Here is a 12718-nt window from a genome sequence, read left to right on the forward strand (position 1 = left end):
AGTGCAAACAAGATAATAGCCAATCATATCGCAACTACTCCCCTGCATGTGTGTCCCTCTAGGTGCTTTCATACTACTGAAAAAACAGCAAAAAAGATACCGTCCAAATTCTCAAAAATGGCAGAAATTTGTGATTAATTAAGTTGGTAATCACCGTATTCGTTCTTTTGATCTTCGTGAAGAAGAAATACAGCTTGACGATGATTATGTTCCTGAAACCTATCAGTTATCTAACTGGGAATTTCATAAATAGGTTGCTGTACCCAGAATCAATTCATATTACATGTTACTTTTATTTTGTTCATTATAGTGGTAATTACTTAACTCATCAAAGCAACTGTACCTCCAACGGAAATAACTGTTTTGGAGACTGGAAATCCAATCTCATCCAATCAAGATATGAACGTCGTTATTCTTGGATAACGCCAGGTGTAAGTTTCTGAACTGGAAAATATCTCCCCTCCCTCTCTTTCGCTTTCCTGGAAGAACCCACAACGTGAGATTTTGTGAGGAGTAGACTCAGGCCATTCCTTTTTGTGTTCATGTGCAAGCCTTGATACCTTAATCTTGGTTTGGAACTGTTTTCTCAGTTAGTCTGAACAATTGAACCTGAACAATACGTTCTACGACGTCCTGCTCAAGCAGATGGATTTACAACATAAACAGTTGGTTGAACGTATCCATAGTAATAAATAACATATGTTATTTACATTCGTATTTAAATAAGTAGTGATTTCCCAATAAGATTGAAACTAAAAGAAAATTTGGCAAAAAAGCCTGCAGCACGATCTTCCGCAGTTGATCTTTCACTTCGCACTCTTGTATAGCTCATCGATGACACTCTGAAAGTTCAAAGCAACAGTCGAAGTTATTGACAAAGAAAAAATCGATCAAATATCTCATATTACGAAATTTAATATAAGCTATGACATAAACTTCTTTCTCCCCTACAGAAATAAAAAAAAATCTGTTAAAACTTTTTTAGCATAACAACTTTTTGTCAAGAGATGTGCGACTTATTGACTTTTGTTATGAAGCTCTGGAGATAATCCTTAAGAATTCAAGAGTTCAATTTAAAAGTCAGCAGGATGTCATAGAAAGTATTAGTAAGAACCAGTTTTCGATGGGAAAAGACGTGGGTGGAAGGCAGACATGTGGTTCCATTGGGAAGGAAGTCAGTTCTAAGACTTCGGGTCAGAACCAGCACAAAAATTTTCAGACACCAGCTTTAAGTTTTGGAGGTGATGCAACTTTGGAAAAAGCCAAATGTTCTGAGAAGTAATTTTGTTAACAGAAGCTAACCTGGTAGTATTTCAACAATTGAGGCCGCTTTTTCTTGTATGTTGGTGTCAGAAGATCCCTTTCCATATCAAATGGTTCTGGCTCTAGGTGAATGTTCTTCACAAGCTCAAAACCTTTCAACTACAAAACGGAAATTTAGCCTGTCAGAATCATCATCTAAGAAAAATTAAGGAATAGAGATAAAAATGAGAAAAACATATCTAAGGAATGAAAACAAACAAATTGAGATGAGTATCGTTCTTACCTTCTTTGCCTTGCCAGTCTTATTAAGCTCCCCCAGAATGTATTCTTTTGCTTTAGGATTACAACTTAAGGCAGCAAAATCCCCTGTTATGCCATTCACCTCTGCCCAACGCTCAAGTGCTTGCATATTGGGATTAACAACAGCAACAAGGAATGACTCAAAGCTGTTGCCATAAATCCAAATCTGGAACACAAGTTGAAAATGCTGATCATGTAAGAAGTATATTTATATATGGCCAAAAAGGGAAGTCTTTATAGAAAATATTAATTTCAAAAAAATAATTTACAGGCCTAAATTAAATATTAATCAACCAAAATAAAACAGATAACAGTCATTATCTGAGTCTTTATCCCAAATATGTTGGATAGCCTAAAACTAGAAGGTTATGCTTTTGAGATATCAAGGCTTAATCATAGGCTGCAGTTTACAAACACTGGCCCCCAAGGCAGGACCCATCAGGTTACTGAATCAGGTTAACAGAGACGAGCTGATTCTGTATTCCACCTACTAGAGATAGGAATAGGAATATGTATAGGTATATACAGACATATGTGTGTTTTGGATGGCTGGATGGAGAGAGGGAGGGAGGGATAGATTGGTCTAATGAATTGATGTTCACTGTATTAATAAATGGGTCATACAATTAAGCAGCTACTGCTGTAGACATACCGCATCAATCTCAGGAACAAGACCATAAATGTTTTCCAGATTTTCAACAGCCACATATTCTCCTTGAGATAGTTTGAAGATGTTCTTCTTTCGGTCAATTATTTTCATTGCTCCATTTGGTTGCCACTCACCAACATCACCTGAGAAATGTTATCATTTGTTGGAGTTCTTGATGAGACTATGTAGTGATTCAATGACAGGAAGAAACTAAGCATAACAAATGAACCAGTAGGTGAAATAGGGTGTCAGATACTGGGGAAACTATAAGAACTTTTTGATTCAGACTGGGTCTTACTCTTATACACCAGTATCGAATATGAACACACAAACCTGTGTGGAACCATCCATCAACCAAAACTTCTTTTGTTAGGTCTTCTCGCTTATGATATCCTGAAAAAACTGTATCCCCTCGTATACAGATTTCCCCACGAGGTGTGCTGGAGTTTGCATCATATCCCATCTCTGGAACTGACTCTAAGCAAACATCCACATTTGGCACAGGAGGGCCCACTGTACCAACCATTGATGGTTCATTTGGAAGGGAGACAAAAGTGCCCCCACAAGTTTCTGTCAGACCTGCAGGGATAATGAAAATACGTGTCTTACATAAATTCATTTATACTTCAATAAAAGTGTTTGTAAACTGTTCTTTCAGACAGACATGCGAAGTTCAGATTGAGTAGAGTCCAATGCACAGGGCAGTTCCAGCTGAAAGACAGGTCCAGCGATAATAACTGGCAAACATACAGAAAGTAAAGGTACTTAGCATGAAGACACTAGAGAGGTTGAGGAGACCAAATACTTAAATTCATACTCACTAAATTGAAATATCTTTAGCTTTGCTTCTAAGGCCTTCAACTTAACTGCCAATCTCTAACATGTTCAGTAGCGTGTTATTGGATACCAAGCAATGATTCTAGGTAGCGGCAACTAAGATGTCCTCAATGTTGAGTTTACTTAAGTAGAAAAAACCATAAATATTGCATAAATACAACCAACTTAGATCCCCCCTTTCGGAATTACCACTGCACAAAAAATTTAACAGCCAGTTCTGCCATTCTATTGATAGAATAGGACTTAATTGACAAAATAAGAACAGCCAAATTGTTCACTTAACCAAACTCAATCATAAATTAGTTAATCTGTTTGGGGATGTTAATGGAAATATCCTCACATAGTTTATAAAAAAATCCTGTAATTATTAATTGCCATAATATCTCATAACATCGGCTAATCATTTTGGGATGGACCTGCACCCAGTTGGAACAATGCATTATAGAAGGTCATCTATTCTATCAGACTTTGTAGAGTACGGACAAAATAAGAACAGCCAAATTGTTCACTTCAACCAAATTCAATCATAAACTAGTTAATCTATTTTTGGTTGTTAGTGGGAATAACCTCACATAGTTTATGTCAATACAAATCCTATTACTATTAGTTAACAAAATGTCATGTCTCGACTAATTGCTTTGGGATGGGACATGGCCCCCATTTTAACATGGCATACAGAAGGTCGTCTACTCTGTCAGATTTAATTCATACCTCATTTAGTTTATAGCCCATTTGTGTTGTTCACATCTTAACCCAATTGTCTATTGATGTAGGCCTAGACGTGAGGGAGAGTATTAGTGGAAATAATTTCACAGATTAATGTAAAAAAAAAGTTATGGTTAATATAAGTTGGGAAAAAGGCCTCTTGACGTAATTGTTGGGGATTCTTACTCCCTTTAAGCACTCGCTAGTTAAATAAAATAAAATAAAAAACCCGCCTCCTAACTTCAACAAATCTTTTTGGCATAGACCTAGACCAAGTTTAACATGTATCAGAGTTAACCATCTATTTAGTTAAGCCAAGTTTGTGACTTATTTAGTTTGTAGCTCTTTTATATTGTTCGCATCTTAGGCACGTAGGCCGTTTCTGTATGCCTAGATGTGAGTGGGAGACCTAGTGGAAATAATCTCACATAAAGTAATGCCAAGAAAAATCTTATGATTATTAACTGAAAAAAGACCTCCTGACTTATGGTAGTCATTTTGGGATGGACTTGGACACAAATTTAACAAGGGCATCTAAAGAAATGGATCCAAGTGGACCCTTTAGCAGGTGTAGTAGCCCATAGACATGCATCTTGTATTCTTGTTCCAGAGGTTATTCCTATAGAAATCATGTTTTTGATTTTCTGAAAGTTTGATACAGTGTTTTTTTTTTTGTTTTCTAAAAAAAAAAAACACTACGAATCATTAAAAAGAATCAAAACTTCATTTTCATTATGCTCTTAACGAATAGAAAACATCAAAATTGATTGAAGCTGGAGAAGTCTTTATAGGATACCTACCATAGCCCTGTAACACATGAGCACATGTCACCACTCGTAAATAAGCTTCCACATGGTTAGCAAGTGGAGCTCCTCCAGATAGGATAAGTCGTACTTTGCCACCTAATCCTTGCTTCACCTGAAGAAACCATCACAGAATCAATGTTTGGTGACCAGATATGGCAAGCAAGTCATGTATATAGCAGCATTTCATAATTGTTATGTATATACCTTGCTGAAGACAAGTTTGTCAAAAATTCGAGCTGCTTCTTCATGTTTAGAGCCCTTCTGCATGTTGTGTTGTTTGCTGAAGACAGGCATGGGGTGCACGTTTTTTTTTGTCAAAAAGCAAATGAACATTTCTTTGTGGATTGGTCATTGCATGCATGTGTAATCAAGTTAAAAAAAAACATAATAACTGCAGGGTATATCCAACGTTTCACAAAAGACAAGGACAAGATCCATTCTGGGAGCACCTAGCCTCATCTGCAACTGGACGAAAATCACATGATACCATTCCATTTGCATTTTCACCTGTCTGTTTCTGTTTCAGTCCTTGAAACATGATTGTCTAGAATTGCTTCTTTTTGAGCAACTAAGGATTAAGAAGGTAAATTGCCCCCCTATATGTCAAATAATATTTGACCCTGAATTGTTTCTTTGGAAAAATACACTAGATACACATAGTACCATTTATATTAAGAAGACACTTGTATGATGTGCATTGTATGTTCTGTCACACTTGTTAAAGCCCACATCCTTGTTTTCCTTAAATTGGAGAAATCCTACACTCTTCATGGCTACACATTTTATCCTAAACTTAACGATGATTTCATGATGCATTGCAATAGTAAACCATAAAAGGAGTCGAAGAAAGGTTTGGGCTTGCAATGTTAAATAGAGTAATTGAAAGATTAAAGGAAGAAAAAAGAAAAAGAATAGAAGAAGAAGAGAGAAAGAACTACCGTAAGAGATGGTAGTCTTTTTAGAGGCCTTAATCAATCCCTAACCTTCTGTTATTCATCACTTAAGCTAAATTACAATATAAAAGACAACTACGCCCCCTCATTATAATAACATCTCCCAACGTGTATGTACTTGCTAATTCCTGTCATAATTCAGTTACAATGAAACTATAAACTCTTCTAAACCAAAATACAGACTGTGAAAGAACATAAAAATACACTTAACACAATGTAACTAAAAAATTTTGCTCAACTTTTTACTTGGCCACAGCTGGTCATAAACTCTAATTTGGAAAACATTCTCACTTGTATTAAAGCATATAAATGAAAACTCTCATGTAACAGACAAAATGATTCAGAGTTGATGTTGGCCACTTGTTTATCAACCCTAAAATCAGACTAGGATTCTTATCAGGATAATGTCTAGTGTACTACAATGCTTAATAGTCAAAAGCATCAACGTTTTCCAAAATCAGATGAATATCATGTTCAGCCCACTTCGTTACCAATCATATCATTGCAAAAATAAATCAAACTGTGGAAGTCATCTGATTGTATTAAATAAATAGTATGACCAAATATAAATATGAATTTCAACTGAGAAACTATATGGTGTTTCAGTTCCAATACCTATATCCACTGCTATATTTCTCTCTTTTTCCTTATGAGAAATTTACCTCGTGATTGTAAATCAAAAAATACTTAAAGCAGATGCCTACTACCAAATATGCATCAGGCCAAATGTCAAAATTAAAGCAATCATAACCAAACATATTTGTCTAGAACACAATTCGTTTCAGATTTGAAATCAATATTAGATCTAAATCTAAAATTATTCTATCAATTCATCATGTTCAAAGTTTAAACTCCCAAAAAGGGTACACAAAAAAAAGAAAAATAAAAGAGCACTGGAGAGGAAGTCAACCTGCTGGCACATAATAACCAGTGACAGGCAAACTCATAAGGGAAAGAACATCTTGGAAACAGTAATGAACTAATATGGACAAATTAGACGGAGAGATAAAAAATGAAACCATAAATATAGAGTTTGACATGAATGCAATTTAGCATGTAGTAGATCTTCCAAGATTGGTAGCCCATAAATATAGAACTTACTATGAATATGCAACATTAAACAATGTACTCTTCAAAACGCCTCCTTTTGCTATCTTCTCAGTAAGTCCTGGAAACATGTTTCCAAAAAGATAAGATTTTGCCCACAGGAAGAGAAAAAACGAACAGAAACACAACTGTAACACAACCTGTAAAATACAATGCAAGGGATTAATATCTTTTGGAACATGTCAAACAGATGCATCAGAAATACCATTGTATATCCTATCTAGCACACGAGGAACAGCACAGAAGATAGTTGGCTTTAGCTCTCCAATGTCTTCAACCAATAATTTGACATCCTAGAGACACCAAAAATAAATTAGCTAAGATGCAACTTACTATACCTAACAGAAGACCAAAGTTCAAAGAACTTACCCCACACCAAAATCCTATTGAAGCTCCTGTATAAATAAATAACTCCTCAATTACCCGATCAAAAATGTGAGCCAAAGGGAGATATGATATGTAAACATCCTTCACGGTCAACTGAATACACCCAGGAACAAGAAGCATAAAAATTAACATCAGGTTGAAATAATTAAACCAATAGTTCACAATAATAGCAAAAAAGTGAGTTCACATTGGTTATGACTTAACCTGTTCATTCACTCTATGAAGCACCTTTTGCACCCCAGCTAGAAGAATAATAATGCTTTTATTGGAGATCATGACGCCCTTTGGTTCACCAGTTGTTCCACTAGTATACATTATGGTACAAATATCTTCTTTCTTCGTAATGGGAAGCTCAAATTGCTTGTTATCACCCTGATTGGCAATTCAAGCTCAAAAAATGAGAATTGGTGGTTCACAGGCTAAGAGAACAAGGCCTCATGTATCACAGTAACAACTGGTGAGAGAAAAGTAGAGGACATGTTCCATCAGTATGATTCAAAAGAAAAGGGTTGCAGAAACGAGCAGTGGACCGCAAGTTGGGTGCATCTTCCTCACTCTTAACGGTTGATAGGTCAAACTTTGATTTTACTACATCATTTTGCATGGAGATTATATGGTGGTATACAGAAACCGCACAACTACTATTCAGATCCATAGCCAAGAACCAAACTGTTAATAATAAATTTCTCTTCAGGCTATTAACCAAATTAGTTTTGCATAAGATAGTATACTAGTGCACAAACACCTTTTTTATTAAAGCTTAGCAGCACATAAACTTAAGGCAGCTCATAAACACTGCCCACTTGCAAACTCACATGTGTGCTCTCTTGCACACATAGCATCTCTTATAATTTTAAATAACTAATTGAGCACTTTCCCGGATTCTGCAGACATCCTTCACAGCCTAAGTAGGCTCTTTGATTAGAGAACCTAAATAATACTGGAACTTTGGACAACCTGTTAGTAAAAGAATGCATATGGACATGGAATGCGAGATTACTATGATCAATGATTTTACTCAGTATATAAACACAACAAACAAAACGAGGCATAGACTTATCTAAAACAACAAATGGGCAATAGAATTAATGCAGTCCACTTACCAGTAGTAAAAATTCATTCCAAGAATATATTGCCACATCAAACTTCTCACACTCTTGCTTTTGTTCAGTAGTGACCTCACCAAAGCTCACAATAGCTGTAAGGGTAAAATCAGTACAAGCCATTTCCATTAATCTAGGAACACAGATGAAAGAATATGAACTTACTTTTCAAGAAGTTAGTTGTATTAGGAAGTGTCTTCAGCACCTGCATGACAGAATCTATCAGCAAAAAATAAAATATCTGAAGGACAAGGACTCACCAAAATGTCACAAATCCTTCAAGACATAATTAAGGCCTTCTAGATCTGTGGTCTGATTTCATATCTCCACATCTCACACACATGTAAGTCACTTAATTGCAAGCGCAAAAACCCAAATATTCAAGATATTACTAATTTCTCTAAGAGGGAAGGCAGAGCGGAAGGGGTAGAAGAGAGGAAAGGTTGAGTGAATGGGACAGAAGAGAAGGAAGATAGAGTGGATAGGAGAGAAGAGAAGGAAGCTAGAGTGGATGAGAGAGAAGAGAAGGAAGCTAGAGTGGATGGGAGGGAAGCAAAGAGAGGGCTGGGTAAAAGAGAGGAGAAGAAATCAAGAACGAATCATTTGCCTACTACTAGTGAGTAAACCACAAGTAAGGTAAGACTGGAATTGAAAATTTTAAAATTTGCTGATACAGAGGGGGAAAAGGTTTTTCTTTGAATTACATAATACCTCATTAACCCTCTTTTCCTCTGAAAATGCAATGGAGACTTCTGCATGGTTTATAATAAATTCCACAGCATCAGCACCTACAGTCATAAAGAAAAATTATAAGAAACTTAACCACCGGCAGAAAGTAACAGCAAATCAGTTACAACCAACTTCAACAAAGGCTGTATGAATGGGGAACCATAGGTCTCTTCGTCAAATAGTAGCAACATTCTATTTGTTAACAAGTGAACATTTTATCTAATCCCTTATCATAACACAAGCTGTCATTTCAGTGGAACCAATGCCTTGTTCAGAGGCATATATGATATGCCTCACAATTAAATAGATTCTATTTAATTGTTCTTCCACCAACAGAATGACCTTCACATACGATCAAGTGGCTTGTCAATGGGAAAAGAAAAAAATGGCATACGTACCTAAGGTATCATATAGTGGAACACAATACATGCCATGAGCATTACAGGCCTGCAGCAATCACAAGACTAATGATAAGGAACCACTTCAGTCTCAAAAAGGTTAACTTCAGAATAAAAATGAAGAAAAAAGAGAGCAGAAGTTAAGAAGAAGGTGCAGCAGCAAAGGCAGATAGATCTGAAAAGGTGAAAGTATCAAATGAAATCAGATTTAGACATATACCTCCATACTCATAACCCATTCAGGGCAATTGGCACCATATATACCACATCGACCTCCCTGGGGGAAAATTTTCCAAGATCACTGAGATGATTTGGTGGAAGAACATATAGCAACACCAATAGAAACATAGTTTAAAGCACTGAAGCAAAGAAAATTATGGATAAAATATATTTTCTAAAAAACAGCAATAATTGATAGATTATAAGAAGGAAAGATCAGCAAGGAAATAGGGATGTCCCAAAGTCAGAAGTCATAATTTTTTTACTTTTTAAAGGTTATGTCTGCAAAACATTGTGGATGAAAATATGATACTCATGCATTTTCCTACTGATGGATCTATTAACTTTTAGACTGATAGCTATGCATCCAAAACCATTCAAGTCTTCTCCATTATTTAAGTGGTTATCTGCTTTCTTCAGGACCTAATCGAACCTTTTTTTCAGAAAAAAACTAGCAGGACCTCTTTTAATGGAACTTTCATCTATTGTCATAACCTCTGCGCTACCTATAAGACCACAATGAATTATTTCATAAAAAAATCTATCTTTTATGAACATTGAACTTGAGTAGACACTAGAAAATGAGTACCAAAGTCTCTCGAGTCAGGAATCATTTATTCTATGAGGAAAAAACCTTATTCTTCCTTAAATTATGAGCATGATGAACCTTTCTCAGTACAAGAGTAGTTCACAACACTAAAGTGTGAACTCACTCTGTTTTCCGTACAGCATAATAGATCCTTTATAAAAGAACATATATATTTTGTTCTCAAATGAAACAGCATATTTTAACAAAAGATGAGACAAAAGGATCATCACTGAAATGAATTAAAATGTTAAAAAAGAAGGTATTACTGGTTCAACACCACAGCTGCGAATAGATGCTCCAATTTTTAACACTTCATCATAAACTTGCTTATAGGTGCACCACACATATTTGCCGGCCTGTGTCAAAGTTGAGCAACAGAGAGCATTGAGCATGAAACTCACCAAAAATAGAATGCATAAACACATTAAGACAAATTTACACTGGAAATGAAGAACAAAGAAAGAGGATCACCTTTCCATCAACAATTTCTCGACGACCAAGCATTCTATTTTCAGGATACTTCTCAACAGAAAGCCTGCAATAAAATTCAAGTGTTAGCACCTTGACAATTCATACAGTTTTCATTTTGTTTCCCAATTCCAGATTGGAAAAATGCATTGAAAAGGTATGCAAAAGAGGTATTTGTAGCTACAGTATGTTATTTGTGCCAAGTACACATTCAATGGTGAAAGATGTAAGTGTATAGGTTATGGTTCAAAACTGTCAATAATTTCCAATTCAGGAGCTTAAGATGTCAACATGAAAAATCTGAGCATGTATCTCCAACCATAAAACAAAAGATTAGAGGGAACAGGGGTGGGCGTACCGGTGTTACATACAGTGTACCATCAGATACATCTCAGATTTGGAGGGTAACATTACATTACAGCTTCATGCTTAACCAGATGTTGTTACATAATGCATAAGATCCATTATGTTTCAGATTTTTGGAGAGTCCCATATCAACACCCGAAACTACACACCCACTCCTGAGTGGGACCATACAATCATGTGAAGTGAGAACAGTACATTCAGGCATATAGAGTGGTTAGTCCAGCTGAGTGTAACACATCCCATAAGATTTTTTATATTTTTTTATAAAAAGATCCCATAAGAATTATATTGTTTATCATTCAAATTTCAATCTCTCATTGCTGCTTGAATCACATATGAAAGCTCAAGAGCATCAAATTATGTTGGCACCTTCAAGTCAGAAACTGTATGCTTTTACTGCCCGTCTACACTCGATAATTAATTTCAGAGATTTATTGAAAAGACAAGACACTCATAAAGCCGAATTTGCATCACTAAGATTGTGAGATTAAATAGGTCGAAATTGCCGGAAAGAATGATGTTGTTTACAGTTTAAGTTTGTATCTCTCATAACTACATTAAGCCTCAAAGCCCAACGCTCAAACGCATCAAAGCAAGTCCGCATCTTGCACGTCAGAAGCAGTAAGCTTTCAGTCTTTACTTAACGTCGAATCCTAGACATCAAATAAAACTATTTACTTTTTACTCGGCTGTACGACAACTTCACCTCACTAAAATTGTAAATTACGTCAGCAAAAAGTAAGAATGAACAGAAAGACGTTCTCACTGCAGCAAACATAAATTCAACTCCAAAGCACCACCAGAATTTTGACGACCGACAAATCTAGTTCCCAACTATTTCAGAAAAAATATATAAAAACAAGACAATAAACACCCGCAGATTTCACAGGTTTGCGAAATTTCTTTCATTTCTCGACGCAGTAATTAGCAGGACATAAAAAGCAAATCCATGCACGATGAACAAGAAAACGAAACAAAGTCCAACGACTTAAATCTAAAAAAGCTAACTCGGATACAGAAGACTGCGAAAGAAAACGAAAAAAAAAAAAAAAACAGACCTGAATATATCCCAGCAACTCTCCATTCCTTCAGGAGGCACCGGAAATCCATCCTTCGCAAAAATGCTTCGGTAAACCGGACCGACAGACGGTTTCCCGTCCGCAGCTTCCTTCGATTTCTCGATCTCAATCACATAGTTCTTCTCGGCCATTTTCTCCACTGCTCGAACCGTTTTCACTTCAATAACTTCTCCCTGCTATTTTCGTCTTTGTTTCGGCAGCAAAGAGGAAGCGACTCCGCTACTTGAAGAAACACAAATCTATCGAAGAGAAGCAGGGAACTGCGGCAGTCGTCCGTTTTAGAAAACTTTGGTGACCAATGCCATTAGAGCTATTTCAATGCCGCGTAGCTGCTTAATGGCGGGTGTCCACGCCCCTTTGAATAGAAAATGTAAAGAGGCAGTTTCGTATTTAACTAAATGTAAAATTATTTGAATGTTTTTTATTTTTATTTAACCCCCAACTAGTGTATAATTAAAATCTCGGTCATCAATTAGACTATTTAAAATAAAATAGGTAAATAATTTAATATTATTATTCCAACAAAGTATGTAATATACTAACTTTTGCTTGTTCTGGTTTTTTCAGCAAATATGCCAAACTATTGTCAAATTCGATAATATTAAAAAAAAGGGTCCAAGATATCAATTCTAAACAACCTATTTGTCGAGTAGACAGACTTAATTTACTTAAATTCTATTTCGAGTTATATAATAAATATTTAATAAAGGGCCTAAAATAATATAAGACAAAATGGGTGTTTGAAAATGAAAGAAAATTT

At 35.8% G+C, this 12718-nt stretch overlaps 1 protein-coding gene across 1 annotated transcript; it reads right to left on the reverse strand.

The window, feature by feature from the left end:
* Nucleotides 1-576: 576 nt before the first annotated feature.
* On the reverse strand, nt 577-12257 carry LOC137962086 (long chain acyl-CoA synthetase 4-like). Its single transcript, XM_068808795.1, has 19 exons — nt 11938-12257; nt 10517-10580; nt 10312-10401; nt 9458-9514; nt 9238-9286; nt 8822-8898; nt 8276-8315; nt 8111-8205; nt 7212-7379; nt 6990-7100; nt 6826-6913; nt 6615-6681; nt 4765-4840; nt 4555-4672; nt 2546-2791; nt 2216-2355; nt 1547-1729; nt 1303-1422; nt 577-842 (listed from the first exon to the last, which is right to left on the reverse strand). The coding sequence occupies exons 1-19, from the start codon at nt 12087-12089 to the stop codon at nt 807-809; spliced, it is 1977 nt and encodes a 658-aa protein (XP_068664896.1). The 5' UTR covers nt 12090-12257; the 3' UTR covers nt 577-806.
* Nucleotides 12258-12718: the final 461 nt, after the last annotated feature.

This window comes from Aristolochia californica, unplaced genomic scaffold (genome assembly GCF_029961685.1).
Source record: "Aristolochia californica isolate CCGP_79_NKW_82.1479 unplaced genomic scaffold, dmAriCali1.0.hap1 SCAF_4, whole genome shotgun sequence".
Lineage (NCBI taxonomy): Eukaryota > Viridiplantae > Streptophyta > Magnoliopsida > Piperales > Aristolochiaceae > Aristolochia > Aristolochia californica.